The sequence below is a fragment of the Nicotiana attenuata genome, unplaced genomic scaffold, assembly GCF_001879085.1.
Source record: "Nicotiana attenuata strain UT unplaced genomic scaffold, NIATTr2, whole genome shotgun sequence".
Lineage (NCBI taxonomy): Eukaryota > Viridiplantae > Streptophyta > Magnoliopsida > Solanales > Solanaceae > Nicotiana > Nicotiana attenuata.
In genome coordinates, this window is record NW_017675311.1 from 13,670 (window position 1) to 34,593 (window position 20,924).

Below are 20,924 nucleotides of genomic sequence, written 5' to 3' on the forward strand. Positions count from 1 at the left end.
ATATATATATATAAGCAATTACATAGAATCACAAGAAGTAAAGTTAGAGAAATAAAATATAAATAATGTACAAAGGGAAATATATTTTAAAATTACCAAAGAAATTAAAAGGTAAAAATAAAATTAAAAAATTAAAATAATAGAAATAAAAAGTTATAAAGAAAAAAATTTAAAAAAAAATAAAAAGGAAAGAAACTAAAAAGTAACCTTGTAATTACACAGTATAATTACCATCAATTCTCACACCTCTTGAGAATTGGAGAGTGTAATTACACACCTCCAATACACCTAATTCCATGCTGACCAAGTAATTACTAACAAACATGTCAAACTGTGTAATTATACCCAAATTCATTTCCAATGAGGCTTTCCAAACATGCTCTAAGTTGTTCGCATTTGTAAAGATAGTAACGGCACTAATAAATAACGGACCATATACAATTAGTAGCAATGCTTTCCCTTATTCTCGTTCTTGTCAATGGAATTTCTTTACATGTTGAAAATCAAAATTTCACAATTATTTATTGTAGATATTTATTAAATATCTAAACTATTAGAATTGTGATTTTCTAAGACTTTATATCGGTTGGAATATATAAAATTTATTTTGGAAAAAAAAAAGTAATCCTTAAATGGAAATTGGAGGTCTTCCTGTTAAATACTTGGCTCTGTATAATTCGCAAGTGGGCAACATGTTATAAAGTATTTTTCTATCGAAATTAAATAATAACATCTTCCCATAACCTTCGTAGGGTTTCTACAATTTATTTCGTTTACCCATTACGTCAGGCGTCAACGTCCTATTACTATGGGACATTTAATACTCTTTTTTGTTGATATTTTGGTTTGGGTGATATTTTTCTTTTAGGTTTTGAATTTAATCAGTTCCTTATTAAGCTAAATCTGCTTTTAATTCTTTTTTGTTAAAAAGAAAACTAGGATTTCGTTCCATTTTAGGATTTAGTTGAAGGCATGACTATTTTATTAATATTTTCGCATCGTCTAAAGGAGAGATCTTCTAAAGTATCTACTCTCATAAGCAAAGGCGGATCCAGAATTTTATGATTACGAGTGTCGGTGTATTTATTATAAACTTACCGCTAGTCAAGAAGATTGAATTAGGGTGCGCATCTAGTCGGTTCGCGTTGTTTTGAATTAATTCAATTTACTGAGTAAGATTCTTTTGGTACATAAATAAACATGTGATTGAGTAAAGTAGGGAGATAATTTTATCAGTGGTCAATGAACTTTTGTGTTTGTTACCCAAAATTCACTTTTCTTTTTTTTGTAACGTAAAAATCATTCAACTTTGTATTCATTACACAAAAGTCACTTTTATTTCTTTTGTTACACAAAAATCATTTTACTTTGCTCTAGTTATCACAAAAGTCACATTTTTACTCGAAAAGTCTATTGTGCCCTTGATATTATATAAACCTTCATATTTATGTAATACCTTCTATATTATATACTATATAATATATTTTTAACTATGTATTTTATTTATAAATAAAATAACCTAAAATTATTTTATTTATTATTTTTATAATATATTCATATATTTAATTTTTTTTCAAGATATATTAGTCTGATGCACTGTAGTTCCAAAGGGTTCAACTGCACGAAACACAAATATATATAATTTTTTATGTGTGTGCGCGCGAAAAATCACTAAATTTTCAAACAAAATTTAGTCTAGTCTGTGATGTGTTTCACAGAAATTATACCAACATTAGCTTTGCTATTATATCATTCACAAGTCTTGAAGATAAAATGAATTTATAGAATATAGTTCAACTATTGTAGGCTAGTCTCTTTCACAATAGAGGCCTTTCTTTTCATTGTCTTTTTCTTCCCCACATAATTCATATTCCACAATAATGGTACTAACCAAAATAAGGGGCAGCAAGTGGACTAAAACAGTTCAACTAAAGTTAATAAGCTTCATAATGTTACTTCATCAAATTAATTTATTACAAGTGGAGCAAAATAAAAATGAAAGTGAATAGCTCAAAGACAAAGTACTACTATATATAGTAGCAGAAAAACTCAAAAGTTCATCAAATTCATTTTCCTAGTAACACATCAGTTCTGTTATTAATTTGCAGCCATGGGATTCTTGAAAATCCTTCTATTTTGCATTGTTTGCTCATTTCCATTGCCTAGTTTCCAGACTGATTTAGAGACTTATATAGTCCAAGTTGAACCACCAGAAACCCAAATTTCTACTCAATCATCATCATCAATGGATTTAGAGAGCTATTACCATTCTTTTTTGCCTAAAACTACAACAATTAGCTCAAGGGAAAATGAAGAGCCAAGAATGATCTATTCCTATCATAATGTGATGAAAGGCTTTGCAGCAAGATTAACTGCAGCACAAGTGAAGGAAATGGAGAAGAAACAAGGCTTTGTTTCTGCAGATCCACAGAGGATATTGTCCTTGCACACTACTCATACTCCAAGTTTTCTTGGTTTGCAACAGAACATGGGCTTGTGGAAGGATTCCAACTATGGGAAAGGCGTGATCATCGGAGTTTTGGACACTGGAATTGTTCCTGACCATCCTTCATTTAGCGACGTTGGGATGCCTCCTCCGCCTGTTAAGTGGAAAGGATTTTGTGAGTCTAATTTCACGACCAAGTGTAACAACAAACTCATTGGAGCCAGGTCTTTCCCACTTGGCAATGGTCCCATAGATGAAAATGGACATGGTACGCATACAGCAGGCACAGCTGCAGGAGCCTTTGTGAAAGGTGCTAATGTCTTTGGGAATGCCAATGGAACAGCAGTTGGTGTTGCCCCTCTTGCTCACATAGCGATATATAAGGTATGCGATTCTGATGGCAGTTGTTCTGATGTTGAAATTTTAGCTGCAATGGATGCAGCTATTGACGATGGGGTAGATATTCTATCAATATCCCTTGGTGGAACTAGTAATCCGTTCCATAATGACAAGATTGCTCTTGGGGCGTATAGTGCAACAGAAAGAGGTATTCTTGTTAGTTGTTCTGCAGGCAATAGTGGTCCATCCCAACGCACTGTAGCAAATGACGCCCCTTGGATTCTCACAGTTGGCGCTAGCACTCATGATAGAAAACTAAAGGCCACTGTTATGCTTGGAAATAAAGAAGAATTTGAAGGAGAATCCGCTTATCATCCAAACACTTCAAACTCAACATTCTTCACTCTATTTGATGTTGAAAAGATAGTACACGAGCAACCAGAAGCCCCTTTCTGCGTACCAGGGTCACTCACTGACCCTGCTATAAGAGGAAAGATAGTCGTGTGCCTGGTAGGTGGTGGCGTTCGCAGGGTTAATAAAGGACAAGTTGTAAAGGATGCTGGAGGTGTTGGCATGATTCTCATCAATAATCCGGACGATGGTGTTACTAAATCAGCTGAAGCTCATGTCCTTCCAGCATTGGATGTTTCAGATGCAGATGGAAAGAAAATTCTTGCCTACATAAACTCAACGTCGAATCCTGTTGCTGCAATCACCTTCCATGGAACTGTACTTGGAGATAAAAATGCTCCTATAGTTGCTTCATTTTCTTCTCGAGGACCAAGCGAAGCAAGTCGTGGCATCTTGAAACCTGATATTATTGGTCCTGGTGTTAATGTCCTTGCTGCTTGGCCTACCTCAGTAGATAACAACAAAAACACAAAATCAACATTCAATATCATATCTGGAACCTCAATGTCTTGCCCTCACCTTAGTGGTATAGCAGCTTTGTTGAAGAGCGCGCATCCTAATTGGTCTCCTGCTGCTATTAAGTCCGCAATCATGACAACCGCTGACACGTTAAACCTTGCCAAGAATCCAATATTAGATGAAAGGCTCATTCCTGCTGATATCTTCGCCATTGGTGCAGGACATGTTAATCCATCGAGAGCAAATGATCCAGGACTAATTTATGATACCCCATTTGAGGACTATGTACCTTATTTATGTGGTTTGAACTACACAAATCGAGAGGTAGGTAAATTGTTACAAGGCAAGGTGAATTGCTCGGAGGTGAAAAGTATCCCTGAAGCGCAACTAAATTATCCTTCATTTTCCATCAGACTTAGATCAACTCCTCAGACATATACCAGAACTGTGACCAATGTTGGTAACGCGACATCAATTTACAAAGTAGAAATAGTTTCACCAAAAGGAGTTGCAGTGAAAGTTAAACCCTCCAAGCTAAACTTCTCTGTATTAAACCAGAAGTTAACATACCAAGTGACATTTACCAAGACAACCAATAACTCAGACAGAGAAATTGGTCAGGGATTCTTGAAATGGAATTCTGATAGGCACTTAGTAAGCAGTCCAATTGCAGTTGTATTGTTAGTGGGATGAAATTGCAAGATTGGCAATCTTTTTTAGTTGTCCTTTTTTTTGTGATTCCAGGAAGCCGAGTGTCTTCCGGAAACAACCTTTCTGTCTTTTTAAAGGCAGGGTAAGGTCTGCGTATACTCTGCCTTCCCCAGACCCCACTTGTGGAATTACACTGGGTATATTATTGTTGTTGTTGATTCCATGAACAATGTACTTGTAGTAATGCTTTCAATCTAAAATGTAGAATAAGTGCAGAAGGTACTCACATTTAGGGCTGGGCATAATTTGGTAAATACCGAATTACCGTACCGAAACCGAAAATTTTGGTATTTGGTATACGGTATTTTGGTATTTGGTATGATATTTAGTTTAAGTTTTTAAAAAAATTGGTATTAGGTATGGTATTTGGTATTTTAAGATAAAATACCGAAATACCGATACCGTATCGAAATATATATTATATTACACAAAACACATATTATCAATTATAACTTAATTAAAAAAGTCTAAAATTTTACTTTCCTTTATTCTCAAAGTTCATCAATTAACTCTAAACAAGTAACAAGATATTTCTAATGATCAAATATTCTTTTATGTACAAGTTTCTCTATTTGGATCGATATTTGCTAGTTTTGGATAAAAATTTTGTCAACAAACATTTTTAGTTTTGTATTTTTGAGTACTTTAATTAAGAATATTAGATTGTATGGCTCTATGCACTAGTTAGTATTCAAACCGAATACACCGAAACCGAAAGGAGAAAAACCGAACCATACCGAATTTAATTAGGTACGGTATTGGTATAAGATTTTAAGAAACCAAATACCGAAAATACCGAACCGAAATATCTAAATACCGTACGGTACCGACTGACGAACACCCCTACTCACATTTGATTATAGTGGAATGTTGCTCTTTTCAGTACAGATTTTATGTTATTTTTTCAGTAATATTGCATTACTACAATATTTAGTAGCAATCCTTCCCCTAATTCTCGTGCTTGTGGATAGTATTTCTTTCACGAATTTTCGTCACGTGTCCTCCTTAAGAATTGATGTTTAATTTTGGCCCCCTTAAAAAAAAAAAATAGCGCAATATACTTCTCTTCTCCTTCTCCTTCTCTAAAATTGGTTTAATTACTTTGTAGCACATCAAATAATGTTACGTTGGTCCCCTTTAATTGTGGAAGTTGGACTTGGTCTTTGACATCGTTGGCATGCCCTACAGGCTACTCCCTATAATTCAGTACTTAGCTTTTGAATTTTCAACTGGGCAACATTAGAACGTTTCCGTCTACATTAAATGCAACATCTCCACAAAAATAATTGGAAGAGTCAAAAGAATTTTTTCTTTGACCATTTTTTTGCAAATAACTTTTAAATATATTGAGTTATAGTCCCTCTGTTTCAAATTAGAGAGGATACTTCCCTTTTTATCTGTTCCAAAGTAAATAACACATTTCTAAATTTGAAAATAATTCAACTTTAAACTCTTCATTTTACCCTTACTGAGAAGCATTTATAACTACACAAATGTCATGGCCCCACAAAGTTTTACCCCTTAAGCTTTTAAGACCACAAGTTTCAAAAGTCTTCTTTTCTTTTCTTAAATTTCATGTCAAGTCAAACTACCTCATCTAAATTGAAATATAAGTAGCTTTATTGACATAAATTTTAAAATTTTTAAGTTCTATGTTAGAATTCACACTGAAAATTACTAGTTACTTTAATGCTCGTCCTCCAAATTGTTTTAAAGAAAGAGAAAAAAGGAACGAAGAGGGGATAATTAATTTCCTTGGCCTATTAATATGCAAGTGTTAAATCTATATCTATATCTATATTATATAGAAAAGGAAAGATGGTTGACCAAGGGCATATATGTTATTTCATAAAAATTCCATGTTTGCATTTCTTAAATCCAAAATACACGTGGACCCCACATTCCCCTAGCCACAACTTTCCTTTAAATGCACTGTGCATGTGTTGATTAGATTGTTTGTGCAGTGCAAATCTTTTTCACATTTTAAAAAATTATTAATTTTGTTTTATTCAAATAGAAGTTCCAATAGAGAAAATAAAATTAATTTTTAAATAAAACAACAACAAAAAGAAGTATCGATATTTACAAGATTTTCATATTTACCCATACTATCTTGAAGCAATTTGAAAATAAAAATTAAATAATTTTCATTTATTCATACTATTTGAAGACGGTTTCAAACTAAATATTTTTATATTCAAAAGTAATTTTTAAAAACATAGCTTGTTAAACCTCAAAAGTTAATTAACTAACACCAACAAATAATAATTTTAATAAAATTACAATGTTGGGCCCGTATACGGGCTTTTCCTCATCTAAGGGTGTTAAACGGGCCAGGTCAGCCCGATTCCGGACCGGCCCAGACCGGTAGAACCCGGAACCGGCCCGGACCGGTAAGGGGGGGCTGGGCTGGGCTGGGTAGGGGGTTGGGGTGGGTTTGGACAGTTTAAATTTTTGAAACGGGCTACTCGGCCCGGTAAAACCCGTTAGATGAACAGTACCGTTAAACCGATTAACCGGCCCGGCTCGGACCGGCCCGGAACGTGAATATAACATGAATATACTGTGAATATACCATAAATATATTGTGAATATACTATAAATATACCATGAATATATCGTGAATATACCAATTATTGTATACTAATTAACATAATTTAAAATTATTAACATATAGTGTATATATTTAGGGTATAAAACTATAAATGCTCAAATCATAGAATATGATGGTAACGTATTATTTTTAAAATATGTTATATATGTGTTATTTTAAGATTTTAAGACAATTTGTGTTATTTTAAATTATTAGACGTATTTATGCGTAATGATTTAGTTTGTTAGATTAATTTGAAGTATTATTAATTTATTATGCATGAAAATTTAGTTTACTATTTATTTGTTAATTTACTTTTTAAATGCAAACTTTAATTTTGTAATTTTGAAATAAATATAGCACTTGCAATTTATAAGTGATAATTTTTTCCCATCTTCCTTGTATTCTTTATGTTAGTACTTTGTATTAATACTATAACTTACAATATTTATACAAAATCCAAAAAAAAAATTAAATTATACTAAACCCGGCCCGGCCCGGCCCCCTCAACCCGTAACCCTTATGGTTCAATTTTTACCCGGATGAACCCGAACCCGTTAAACCCGTTAAGATCCAACCGGTAACTGGCCCGGACCGTAACCCGTACGGGTCCAAAAAAATAGGCCCGGCCCGGCCCGGCCCACCCATCAAACACCTTTATCCTCATCTAGTATTTTTTCAGAAAAGAACATACTTTCTTTCTATATTTTGGTTTTGCTTATCGACTTCTTCTCAATCAAGTTGTACATATATTATCTTTTTTTTCTATCTCTATTTAACTATCTTGTAGCTGAAATTCACTAGCTTTACTAATCTGAGTTGGCATCGTGTAGGGTATTAAAAGGAAGCGCTCCTATCAGGAATTTTTTAATTCTCATAAATCGAACCCAAAATTTTTAGTTAAAGTGAAAAACCTCATCTATCCTAATGTAAGCTAGCATTTGGTAATATATTTTAAAATTTGGGTGAAGTTTGATTTGAAGATAAAAATCTGTTAGACATAATTTTTTCAAAACATATTTCACTTTTTTTTTTTTTTTTTGAAAAAGCATGAAATGTAATTTATACCCATAGTTCTAAGAACTATCAAAATATCCAATAATACCAAACAATCAAACATGCAAATCCTGTATATGCAGAACCTTCATCGATGACAGTCATTATCACAAACCATAGTCCTGAACATAGATAAGTTTGGCACAAAATTTCATTTTTATAATGAACTACATAATACACTATCCTAAAATCATAACCTAATATTTTAAGTCAACGGCTAATAACACAATTACTAGCCACTATAATTCATCAAATTACAATAATATTACAAGATCCATCAGTCCAAAAAAATATGATAGTAATTGATTGGCGGATTAGTTTGGTCATAATAGATGGTGGACTTTTTTAATAAATACAAAAGTTTGGTGTAATTTTTGAAATTGTTAAAAAATCTAACAGTAATATTTTGGGCCAAAAACAGGTCTAGAGCTAGTTTTGAAATTTGAAAATTTTGTTTTTGAAATCTGCCAAAACATGGATAAAATCTATAAGCAAACATGTTTTGCCAAAAAAAAATTTGGAAACAACTTGGCAAAATCTATGGCCAAACAGTATTTTAATATGTTGTATTTTATCAATAAACTTCTGATGTGCTTAATTTATGTCAAAATCCAGATTATTAATCATTAAAGTATTATTGTATGGAAAAAGAACCATGATTAAAAGAAAAAGTACTACTTAAAAAATAAGGAAAAGAAAGTGACACAACACAAGTGTGAATCAGCAACTCGAACTATAAGCATATCCAAAAACTTTAAACCAGTGAGTGCAAATTGTTGGATTTGGTCTTTACTCTTTAGCATGATTAGCATGCCCAACTTCTAATTAAATATAGGGGGAAAAACACTGTATACCCATTTATAGAAACTCTTTTTTCTATATGCCTAAATATAAAAATTACTTAGGAAATCCTTACATAATTACTGCGTATATCTCATTTACTAATATACAGAATCCTAACTATCAATATTTTAGGGGATAATATCCCTTAAATATAGCCATAATTACTGAATGTGTATGTAGAGAATGTTATTAAGATTCACATCTGTAACAAACTAAGAGTAGACGACTCTCTTTCAATAGAACTGGTCGATTATATTGAACATTAAATTGGAATTAGAAAGCAAACACTAACTAGAGTAGGGAAGATTGCAACAGAACTAAGAAGAAAGGGGATGAGAAAGACTGATACAGAATTGGAGATGGGAAGATACCAGAAATGCCTTTGCACATAATTCACAATAGCCTACTGATAGTGTTACTATGCACTTTTTAACAAATACGAAGTGCCTCAACCTGGATCCCAGAGTAACCTGTGTGAAGGCCTGACCCAATTGCTTCTTCTCGATCCAATATCAATTTTTGTCGTATCTATATTGGGCTGGACTAGATTCATAACAACATCTCTCCTAATCAAAGCCTATTCCTCTTCTCCACCATATTTTTTTGGGAAATTTTCATAAAGCACTATCTTTTAGTAGTAATTAGCCATCTATAGATACCATTTGCTATATTACGGATTATAGATACCTTTTCTGTGGTTATAAGATGTATTTAAGCTATTGTATTCATGAATACAGTAGCAAAAATAGGCATGAATCAGGGAGGTCCAGCTAATCAGTTGTTGTATTCGAGTGTATTCGACTGTATTCATGGAGTGAAACATGGGATTACGGCTGGACAGATTATTATATTCGACTGTATTCACGGCGAGAAATAGGGGATTACACTGTTTTTAAAACGGAAAGTGAATCAATTAACATAATAGACTCCTAATATAACTCAACAAACTCAATTATAACACACAAAAATTGTATTTTCAGTTATAAAAAAGATTCTCAACCGAAAAATACCCCAAAAATATAGCAATCTTCAGAGAAATTATATAATACATCTGAATACATAAGTTATATTAATTAAAAAAAATATATGAATACATTCATGGCATATAGCGAGATAGTGAATACAATAAAATATATAGAATACAGCAGGATACATTGAAATACAATAAAAAAAAGACAGTGAATACAATGAAATACATGGAATACAACGAGATACATTGAATTACAATGAAAAAAAAGACAATGAATACAATGAAATACATTAAAATATATTAACAGAAAATCAAGTTGCTCAGCCCCAAACTCCATCGTCTTTGTTCAAGAACAAACCCTAATTTCTGACGAATCGACCGTTGAGCAATGGTGGCAGAATAAGGACTCTGTTAAAGCTTGAATCTTGTATTGAAGATGACGGAAAGTTGTATTTGCGGAGGCTGAAAAGGATTGCATTGATGTCCTCTTTCACATCCTCTCATTGCCTGTGGGTAGTGTTGTCAGGCTTCTTAAGGAGAAAGGGATGAACTCCCCTGTTGGAATCTCTTCAGTTCCTCTTCAGGCTTGTTAAGATTGTAAGCTTCGAAATCTGATAAATTCTCCGGGACTTCAAATTGCATCGCTTCTTCGTTCGACAAATCGAGCAGAGGTGTGACGACCCAAAGGGTCATCACCTATTTATTATTCATTCCGTGCTTTCGGGGCCTCAAAAACCTCATTTGGGGTTGCCTCGATTTGTGTGCGCAGTCCGGGCGCGTAGCCGGAAAGCTTAAATATGAATTCTGTGAGAAAAATGCTAAATTTTGATATTAAATTGAATAAATTTGACTTCGGTCAATATTTTAGGTAAACGAACTCGGACCCATGATTTGACGGTCCCGGAGGGTCAGTAGGAAAATATGGGACTTGGGCGTATGCCCGGAATCGAATTCCGAGGTCCCAGGCGCGAGAAATGAATTTTTGTATGAAATTGTTTTCTGTAAATAATTAAGGAAATTGGAAATGAATTTTGATTAAAAGACTGTGGTATCGGGCCCGTATTTTGGTTCCGGCGCCCAGTACAAGTCTTACATATGGTTTAAGCGCTTTCTGTAAAGTTTGGTTGAAATCGGACATCGTTTGACGTGTTCCGGACTTAAAACTCTAAATTTGAAAGTTTATGAAGTTTGAAGAAAAACTAGTGATTTTGAGGTTTGATTCATTATTTTGATGTTATTTTAGCAATTTGATCGCACGGATAAGTCCGTAGGATGTTTTTGAGGTTGTGTACATATTTGGTTTGGAGCCCCGAGGGCTTGGGTGAGTTTTGGATAGGTGTCAGAGTGCATTTTTGAACTTAGGAAAATCTGGCATTTCAGTTCTGCAATTTTCGCCATTGCGAGCTCGCAAATGCGAGCTTGGCATCGCAATTGCAAGGAAGGGGGCATTGTGCTGGGTTCGCAAATGCGACCAAAAATCTCGCAAATGCGAGGTTGGACATTCGCAAATGCGAAGTGTAGTGTCGCAAATGCGAAGACCCCCAAACTGGCCTGAGTTCGCAAATGCGAACATTTTTCTCGCATTTCCCATACCTGCAGGGTTCGCAATTGCGAACCCAACTTCGCATTTCCCATATCCGCAGCCCAGTATATTTTATACTTAACCGATTTTGAGCTTCATTTTTCACATTTTCTCAAACTCAAACACCCATAGGCGATTTTCCAAGAAATCTTTCTTCTCTAAATCAATTGTAAGTTAATTTCTACTCAATTCCTTCAACCATTAGCATCATTTAACATGTTTTTCACTTAAAATCAATGATTTTCATGGGTGAAATTGGGGGTTTTGGGTAGAACCTAGATTTTCTAAAAATTGGGGATTTGGACCTCAATTTGAGGTCCGATTTCAAAACAATTTACATATTTGAGTTCGTGGGGGAATGGGTAACCGGGTTTTGGTTCGAACCTCGGGTTTTGACCACGTGGGCCTGGGGGCAATTTTGGAATTTTTGGAAAAAACTTTGGAAAACTCATTTTTATGCATTCAAAGTGATTCATTTAATGTTTATTAAAGCAATTAAGTAATTTGTGACTAGATTCGAGCGGATTGGAGGTGGAATTACGGGGTAAAGCCATAGTTGAGGCTTGAGTTGAGTTCAAGGCATCGAGGTAAGTGTTTGGTTTAACCCTAGCTTGAGGGAATAGGAGTTGAGTCTTATTTGTAACTTGCTAATTGTCGAGTACGATGTATAGGCATGGTGACGAGTATCTATACATTGGTGTCTAGCATGACCGTGAGTCCTTGTTTTGCAAATAGTTTGGTCGAGCCTCGCTGTTATCCGCTACATTTAAATGGGTCTGAGGTTGAATCATTTTTTTAATCCGTTCTTAGCAAAGGGCGAAGAAAAAAAAGAAATATTTTTGTCCAAAAAAAAGAAACATGCGGTTTTGTTTCATATCTAAGAGCCCTTTCTACATTTTTCTCTATTACATTACGAAATAATGAATTGAGTTCGTATAGGCATTTTGGATGCTGCTAGTGAAATAGCTTGTTATGCCTTCCATGCTTAAATGATGACTTCTATATGTTGTAAAGATCTTGTGTAAGAGATTGTGATCTTTGAACTTCGTGGAGCATTGGCTCGGGTTGAAATACAAATTGTGAAGGTATATGAGATAAGTAACTCCTTGGAGCATTGGCTCAAGTGATGATGTGAACTTTGAGATGAAAGTGAAAGAAAGAGAAGAGTTAATGATTTATTCCCTTGACGGGACGTTGTTGGTTATTGATGTTGTACCCTTGCCGGGTTTTATTTGTTTGTTGTGTACCCTTGCCGGGACTTCCATTCTTGTTTTATTATTCCCTTGCCCTTGTTTGTGATTCGTTGATTGGGTGAGGAAGAGTGTTAAAGCACGAAGGGTGATGTCGTGCATGGAATGATATTTGTGGATCGGGTTGCGCGCCGCAACAATGCTAAATGATATGGATCGGGTTGCACGCCGCAACAATGATATTTGTGGATCGGGTTGCACGCCGCAACAATGCTAAACGATATGGATCGGGTTGCACGCCGCAACAGTGTTGTTATATATTGGGATCGGGCTGCGTGCCACAACAATTATTGATACAAGTGTGTTTATTTTGGATATTAGTCTCTTGTCCGCTGTAAATTCTAAGCTGCCTTTAGACTGTTACTCTGGATTTACTGTTAATACCGTTATCTCCCACAGCATGCTTCCCCTCCCCTATTGTTTACTTGTCTTGTATTTCGGTTCTACTGTATGTATACAACTGCACAGGTTTATGTGGTGGTCCAGTCTAGCCTCGTCACTACTTCGCCGGGGTTAGGCTAGACGCTTACCAGCACATGGGGAGTGATATCACTTTTTAGGAGGCGGCCAATGTGGCCCGGAGGATTGAGACGGTATTATCGCAGGGGGTGGTCATGGGGGAGACAAGAGAGCCCGTCATTCCGGCAGATTCAGTGGTACCTCGTCTGGAGGTAGAGATTCATATGGTAGAGGCCATTCTCCTAGGCCCTTTCAGTCAGCTCTCCAGGTTTCTCACGGTGCATCAGGTGGCAATGGTTCTCAGGCACATTATTCTGATCAGTAGGCATTCAGTGCACCGCCAGCTCCTATCAGCACACCGCCACTTCAGAGTTTCCGTGGGGTTCATTCAGGTCGCCACGGTCAGCCTCAGTTTCCTCAGCCACAGCGTTCGGATGGATGTTATGAGTGTGGTGAGTATGGACACATCAGGAGGGCTTGCCCGAGGTTGAGGGGTACTCAGTCGCAGCAGCAGGGTCCCTGTCCTATGATTCAGGCACCAGATGCTCCACAGCCAGCCCAGCCAGCTAGAGGCGGGGGTAGAGGTACTAGAGATGGAGGTAGAGGTCATAGAGGTGGAGCTCAGACCACCAGGGGTGGAGGCCATCCAGTAGCAGATCGACCTAGAGATATGGTTCAGAGTGGTGGGGCCCAACCCCGATGTTATGCTCTTCAGGCTACGCCCGAGGCAGAGGCTTCAGATGCAGTCATTACAGGTACGGTTCTGGTTTGTGATCGAGATGCTTCGGTACTATTTGATCCAGGGTCTACGTATTCATATGTTTCATCTTATTTCGCACCATGCTTGGTCATGCCTAGTGATGCATTGGGTGTTCCTGTATATGTGTCTACACCGGTGGGTGACTCTATCGTAGTCGACCGAGTCCATCGTTCGTGTGTTGTAGTGATTGGGGGTCTTGAGACCCGTGTAGACTTGTTGTTCTTAGATATGGTTGACTTCGATATCATTCTGGGTATGGACTAGTTATCACCCTATCACGCTATCTTGGACTGTCATGCCAAGACGGTGACCTTAGCTTTACCGGGTATGCCTCGTTTAGAGTGGAGAGGGACTCCAGGTCATTCTACCCGCAGTGTCATATCGTATGTGAAGGCTCGGCGTATGGTCGAGAAGGGGTGTTTGGCTTATTTAGCTTATGTTCGGGATTCCAGTGTTGAGGTTCCCTCTATCGATTCTGTGCCCGTTGTTCGTGATTTTCCTGATGTTTTTCCTTCAGACCTGCCGGGTATGCCACCCGACAGGGATATGGATTTCTGCATTGATCTGGCTCCAGACACCCAGCCCATTTCTATTCCGCCATATCGTATGGCCCCGCCGGAGTTGAAAGAGTTAAAGGACCAGTTGCAGGATTTGCTTGAGAAGGGTTTCATTAGGCCTTCATTAGAATATCGCAATTAGGCATGTTTTGTTTGAATATTGTATTTCAATTAGAGTAGTGTGGTATTTTTTATTTGAATACTATATTCCAAATTAGAAATTGTGATATATTTGATTTTAATATTGTATTTTTATTAGAATATTGTAATATGTTGGTCGGAATACTATATTCTAATATTGTATTTGATTTGGATGATTACACAATAGAAGAGAAGAATAAAAAAGATGGAGGACTCCATTGGACAAACAAATGGGGAAGAAGTATTATCTTGTCCATAATAAATCTGCATTACTGTAATTAAATCTCAGTTCTAAAGTACTCTGTCATCTATTGATTGATTAACGATACTTTCAATGAGCCTAGTTAAGAAGAAAAAATAACCGACGAACTCAAGCTGATGTCGTGTAGTAATTATATTTTTTTTCTTTAATGAAAAATCCTAAAGAATGTGACTAAGATTAATGATGTTTTGGTTTTTAAAATTCTGAATGTCTATTTTGGGCTAAGGGCGTTCGGCATGCCAAGATTTTATTTGACTGAAGATAGAAGATACGTGAGATAATCAGTGAGAGATATTCTAGTTCCTTGAAAGGTGGAATTTGTTTAGTGGCATATAATGATATTAAATTTTTTAAAATGAAATAAACTTTTATAAAGTAGGTATACAGGGTAAAATAAATATTTTAAAAGTATATGTAGTTAACTGGTGTTTCTAGTAGGATACCGCGTAGATTTCTCTTAAATATACTTTAGCTATGTAGAATTCACAAGGGTACAGCATGATAGAATTATGCGGAGCTACCTTATTAAGTGCGGGTTCTGTCAAACCTAATCACTCTGATTAAATATAATATTTGCATATAAAAATATTATATATATATATATATATATATATATATATATATATATATATATATATATATATATATATATATATATATATAAAATTCAGTAACTAAAACGAGACTTTGCCTCCGTAGACAATTATGCATCCATCAAAATTGAATACATGCAACTTCCTAGCACCTTAGTAGGGTTTTCCCTATTTATTCCGTTGACTGTTACGACAAGCGTCAACATCCTTAATGAATAGTACTAATGGTATCGACTGTCATTTGATTTTGTGGTTCGTTATATTTTTTTTTCAGTTTTATGTCTAATTATTTTTAAAATGATTTATTTTTAAACCTTAGAGATATAAAAATAAAAGACAAAAGATTGTGAATATATTTATTTTAACAGACACAGCTAAAATTGGTTTAATTTCTTTGTAACACTTGTCTCATAGATCATGATGTTACGTTGGTCCCCTTTGGACTTGGTCTTTGACATCGTTGGCATGCCTTACTCCCTAGAATTTTCAACCGGGCAACATGTAGGTCAACATTTATTGAACAGCTTAATAAATCACAATAATTTCATTAGCTGAGTTGAAAATTAAGAGTATATTGACAAGAGTATAATTGACCCCAGCTTTAAACAGAGGGACAATTTTGGACATTTCCCCGTTAGGATAAGCATCGATAATATTTGAATGTGGCCCATTATTCATTCCAGCCATTACTACCATTACGCCAGTGGACAACTTTATATCAATCATTCCTCCAAAAAGAAAAGTCAAATATGTACAAATTTTACAGGGAACAAACTATACTTCAATATCAGACTAGTCAATTGTTATGCTAATAATCAATCGGATATAGCATGTAATTCTATCCTACTCTCATTCACAATAATGATACAATAAATTTCTTTTTTTTAGGTTTCCCACTCGTTGTCCGTTACCCACATTGGAGCCCGACTAAATGCGGACTCGTGCCGGAAAGTCTCACATTAGGGGTAAAGCGTTCCCTAACAAAGGCGACTCTATACTCAGGGACTCGAACCCGAGGTCGACCTCTGGTTAAGGATGAAGGAGTACTTACCACTCCACCACAACCCTGGTTGGTAATGAAACAATAACTTTCACAGAGGAAGTACTATAAGTAGTAGCTCCAAATTAAACTGAAAAATATATCAAATTCACTTTCATAAAAAGTTAGTATCCCATTTCCAGCCATGGGATTCTTGAAAATCATTCTATTTTGCATTGTTTGCTCTTTCCCATGGCCTAGTTTCCAGAGTGATTTAGAGACTTATATAGTCCAAGTTGAACCACCAGAAACCCAAATTTGTACTCAATCATCATCATTGGATTTAGAGAGCTATTACCATTCTTTTTTGCCTAAAACTACAGCAATTAACTCAAGGGACAATGAAGAGCCAAGAATGATATATTCCTATCACAATGTGATGAGAGGCTTTGCAGCTAGATTAACTGCAGCACAAGTGAAGGAAATGGAGAAGAAACAAGGCTTTTTTTCTGCGCGGCCACAGAGGATATTGTCCTTGCAAACTACTCATACTCCAAGTTTTCTTGGTTTGCAACAGAACATGGGCTTGTGGAAGGATTCCAACTATGGGGAAGGCGTGATCATTGGAGTTTTGGACACTGGGATTTTCCCTGACCATCCTTCATTTAGCGACGTTGGGATGCCTCCCCCGCCTGCTAAATGGAAAGGAGTTTGTGAGTCCAATTTCACGACAAAGTGTAATAACAAGATCATAGGACTCAGGTCTTTTCGATTATCTGAAGGTTCCCCGATAGATGATGATGGACATGGTACACACACAGCTAGCACAGCTGCAGGAGCTTTTGTGAAAGGTACCAATTTCTTTGGGAATGCAAATGGCACAGCAGTTGGTGCTGCCCCTCTTGCCCACATAGCCATATATAAAGTATGCAGTTTTGCTACTTGTAGTGAAACTGATACTTTAGCTGCCATGGATGCAGCTATAGATGATGGTGTAGATATCATTTCCGCATCTCTTGGCGGATTTAGTAACGCTCCATTCCATGATGACCCTATTGCTCTTGGGGCGTACAGTGCAACAGAAAGAGGTATTCTTGTTAGTTGTTCTGCAGGCAATCGCGAGTTTGATAGCTCTGTAGCAAATAGTGCCCCTTGGATTCTCACAGTTGGCGCTAGCACTCATGATAGAAAACTAAAGGCCTCTGTTAAGCTTGGAAATAAAGAGGAATTTGAAGGAGAAACTGCTGATCAGCAAAAGACCTCCAACTCAACATTCATCGCTCTATATGATGCTGGAAAGAATGCAAGTGATCAAGATGCTCCATTCTGTAGATCGTGGGCGATGACTGATCCTGCTATCAAAGGTAAGATAGTCTTGTGTCGAAAAGATGCAAGTAGTCTCACCAGTAGTCAAGGACGAAATGTAAAGGACGCTGGAGGCGTTGGCATGATTCTCATCAATAATCCGGAAGATGGTGTCACTAAATCAGCTACTGCTCATGTCCTTCCCGCATTAGATGTTTCACATGAAGAAGGAGAGAAAATTAAGGCCTATATAAATTCAACTTCAAATCCTATTGCTGCAATTACATTCCAGGGAACAGTAATAGGAGATAAAAATGCTCCTATTGTTGCTTCATTTTCTACTCGAGGACCAAGCCGAGCAAATCCTGGCATCTTAAAACCTGATATTATCGGTCCTGGTGTTAATGTACTCGCTGCTTGGCCTACCACCGTGAATATCCCCAACAAAAACACAAATTCTGCATTCAATATTCTATCTGGTACCTCAATGTCTTGCGCTCACCTTAGTGGCATAGCAGCTCTGCTGAAGAGCGCGCATCCTAATTGGTCTTCTTCTGCTATTAAGTCCGCAATCATGACAACTGCTGACACATTAAACCTTGCCAAGAATCCAATATTAGATGAAACGCTCAATCCTGCTAATATCTTTGCAACTGGTGCAGGACATGTTAATCCGTCGAGAGCAACTGACCCTGGACTAGTTTATGATACACCATTTGAAGACTATTTACCTTATTTATGTGGTTTGAACTACACAAATCGAGAGGTAGGTTTCATGTTACAACGCAAGGTGAATTGCGCGGAGGTGAAAAGTATCCCTGAAGCGCAATTAAATTATCCTTCATTTTCCATCAGACTTAGATCAACTCCTCAGATATATACCAGAACCGTGACCAATGTTGGTGACGCGACATCAACTTACAAGGTGGAGATAGTTTCACCAAAAGGAGTTGCTGTGAAAGTTAAACCCTCCAAGCTAAACTTCTCTATGTTGAACCAGAGATTAACATACCAAGTGACTTTTTCCAAGACAACCAATAACTCAAACACTGATGAAGTTGTTCAGGGATTCTTGAAATGGACTTCTAATAGGCACTCTGTGAGAAGTCCAATTGCAGTTGTGTTGGTCTAGTGAAACGTACAAGATTGCCATGAAAAATTGACTTGTATTAATGCTTTCAATCTCAAATGCATAATAAACTACTCATTTTTGATATTAGTAGAATGCTGTTAATATATTTTCTGTATATGTATTATGTTACTTTTCATTCTTTCACTTTTCTTGATTTAGTTAATGGTGTTTGATAATTTTATATTGTCCAAATAGCCACCCACCTAATTTCTTAAACTAAAAATAGCCTGCGGATGTATAATGTATGTAAAATTCATGTATAATAGGTGTATAACTATGTATAATTAATGTATAATCTATGTATACCGATTAGAAAAAGTAAACCGTAGATCTATTTGGCTATGTGTATCTTTAATTTAAAGATCACTTTGTTCAAATGACCTTTTGATTGAAATATGGTTTCATTTTCTGGAAATTGGACTTCAGTATTGTCGGCATTACCTAAAATACTTCCATTCCAAGTGGACAAAATGTTAGAGACTATATATATCCATCTAAATTTAATACAAATATCTTCCAATAACCTTTGTAGTTTTTCCCTATTTTCTTTATTGACCTGTTACATCAGATGTCGACGTCCTTATTACTAAAATATTTAAGTTATATACATGGATGGCATAAGAATTTTCTAACTTCTCATGTTCCTCACAACATTCTCATGGACGTGAAGGAAACAAGTCGGTCCTCTACTAAATCATATAACTGGGAGGAAACATGTCAGATTAGAGTTGAATGATCAGATGTGTCCTCTAATCACCATGACGAGACCGGTCCTTCACCATTCCTTCAGCATGTAGTAGTATACCACCATTAACACTACTGATGTAGTCAATATATCACTAAAACTCTATCAAAAACTCACTGAAATCACCGAATTATGAAGAAGATCTTGGAGCTCACCACTATTGATCGACCTTTTAGCTCTCAAATCTAAAATATTGTAATTTATGAAGTGTTATATATAATCCGAAGTGGGTGTTTAAAAATCTTGTTAATAACAATTGTGTGAAGCTTATACTAAATTTTGAGCTCATTTAAGGTTAATTTGAAGAGCTACTAGTCGAAATTTTGAGATAGGCCGTTGAAGAAGACGAGCTGAAGCGGCGTATATCTATGTATATTTTACTATATATCTTTGTATACCTTTCATGAACATCCGTATATCTCCTACATATCATGTATATTTTTTATATCCATAGAAATCTATTGTGGATATTCACAATATATACATAATTTATATTATCATAGCAATATTTTTCAAATCGATTTTAGCTCCAAAAGTTGAGCCTAAAGCACTTTAAATCACCTCCAATCTTCCTCAAATTTTGTATAACTTCGTCTAGGTATTCCAAAGAATTTCAACTACATCCATTAAAAACAACTAAAAAGTTTCAGATTTCAAATTGAAATGAGTTTTTAATGGTGAGATTACAATTGATGTGAATTGTCATCGACAGTTTCAAATGCTTTGTCTATTACAATTGAATGAATTAGAAACATATCCAAGATCTCTTGAAAACTCTATAAAAACCTCAAGATCTCTTGGGGTAGTCTTTAATTTTTGACCCGGCTTGCCCCATAGGCTTCCTTTAAGGTCAAAAGTTTAAAATCTTGTCCATGGGTGGTGGCAACAAAATAGATAAAAACAGTTATTCATCCATATTATCCACTAAAAAATGAACTTTTTAAAAACGGGTCAAATATGGATATGAACCATATCATCCACTTAGAAAACGGATAACCAATGGATAACTAATGAGTTTAAATTTATTTTTTTGATAATTAATTTTCTTTTGTATTAATCATCAAAGAAAAACTGTACAAGTCCATCAAGCTAACTCAGCTGACTATCTCAAAGTTTAAAATGCAAAACAAAGCATACCTATTTACAGATAACACTAATGAATCTACTATGTTCCTAGGTAAAATTACTGTATATAACTCTTACCTCGAGTAGCTACTCTAACATTGCAGATATATACTATCTCCCGTACAAGAACATTACTGCCTCGATACCTTTGTTCAAATATACGTGTATTTCTTTTGATCCATATAGCATGTGAGATCTCAGCGTAT

The 20,924-nt window shown here is 35.8% G+C and overlaps 2 protein-coding genes across 2 annotated transcripts; both read left to right on the plus strand.

The window, feature by feature from the left end:
• The first annotated feature begins 1,991 nt into the window (after nucleotides 1–1,991).
• Nucleotides 1,992–4,570, plus strand: LOC109219935 (subtilisin-like protease SBT1.2). Its single transcript, XM_019384401.1, has one exon. It carries the CDS (start codon nucleotides 2,111–2,113, stop codon nucleotides 4,346–4,348), a length of 2,238 nt encoding a protein of 745 aa, XP_019239946.1. The 5' UTR covers nucleotides 1,992–2,110; the 3' UTR covers nucleotides 4,349–4,570.
• Nucleotides 4,571–16,507: 11,937 nt separating this feature from the next.
• LOC109219936 (subtilisin-like protease SBT1.2) lies at nucleotides 16,508–18,954 on the plus strand. The gene has a single exon (XM_019384402.1). It carries the CDS (start codon nucleotides 16,617–16,619, stop codon nucleotides 18,846–18,848), a length of 2,232 nt encoding a protein of 743 aa, XP_019239947.1. The 5' UTR covers nucleotides 16,508–16,616; the 3' UTR covers nucleotides 18,849–18,954.
• The last annotated feature ends 1,970 nt before the right edge of the window (nucleotides 18,955–20,924 follow it).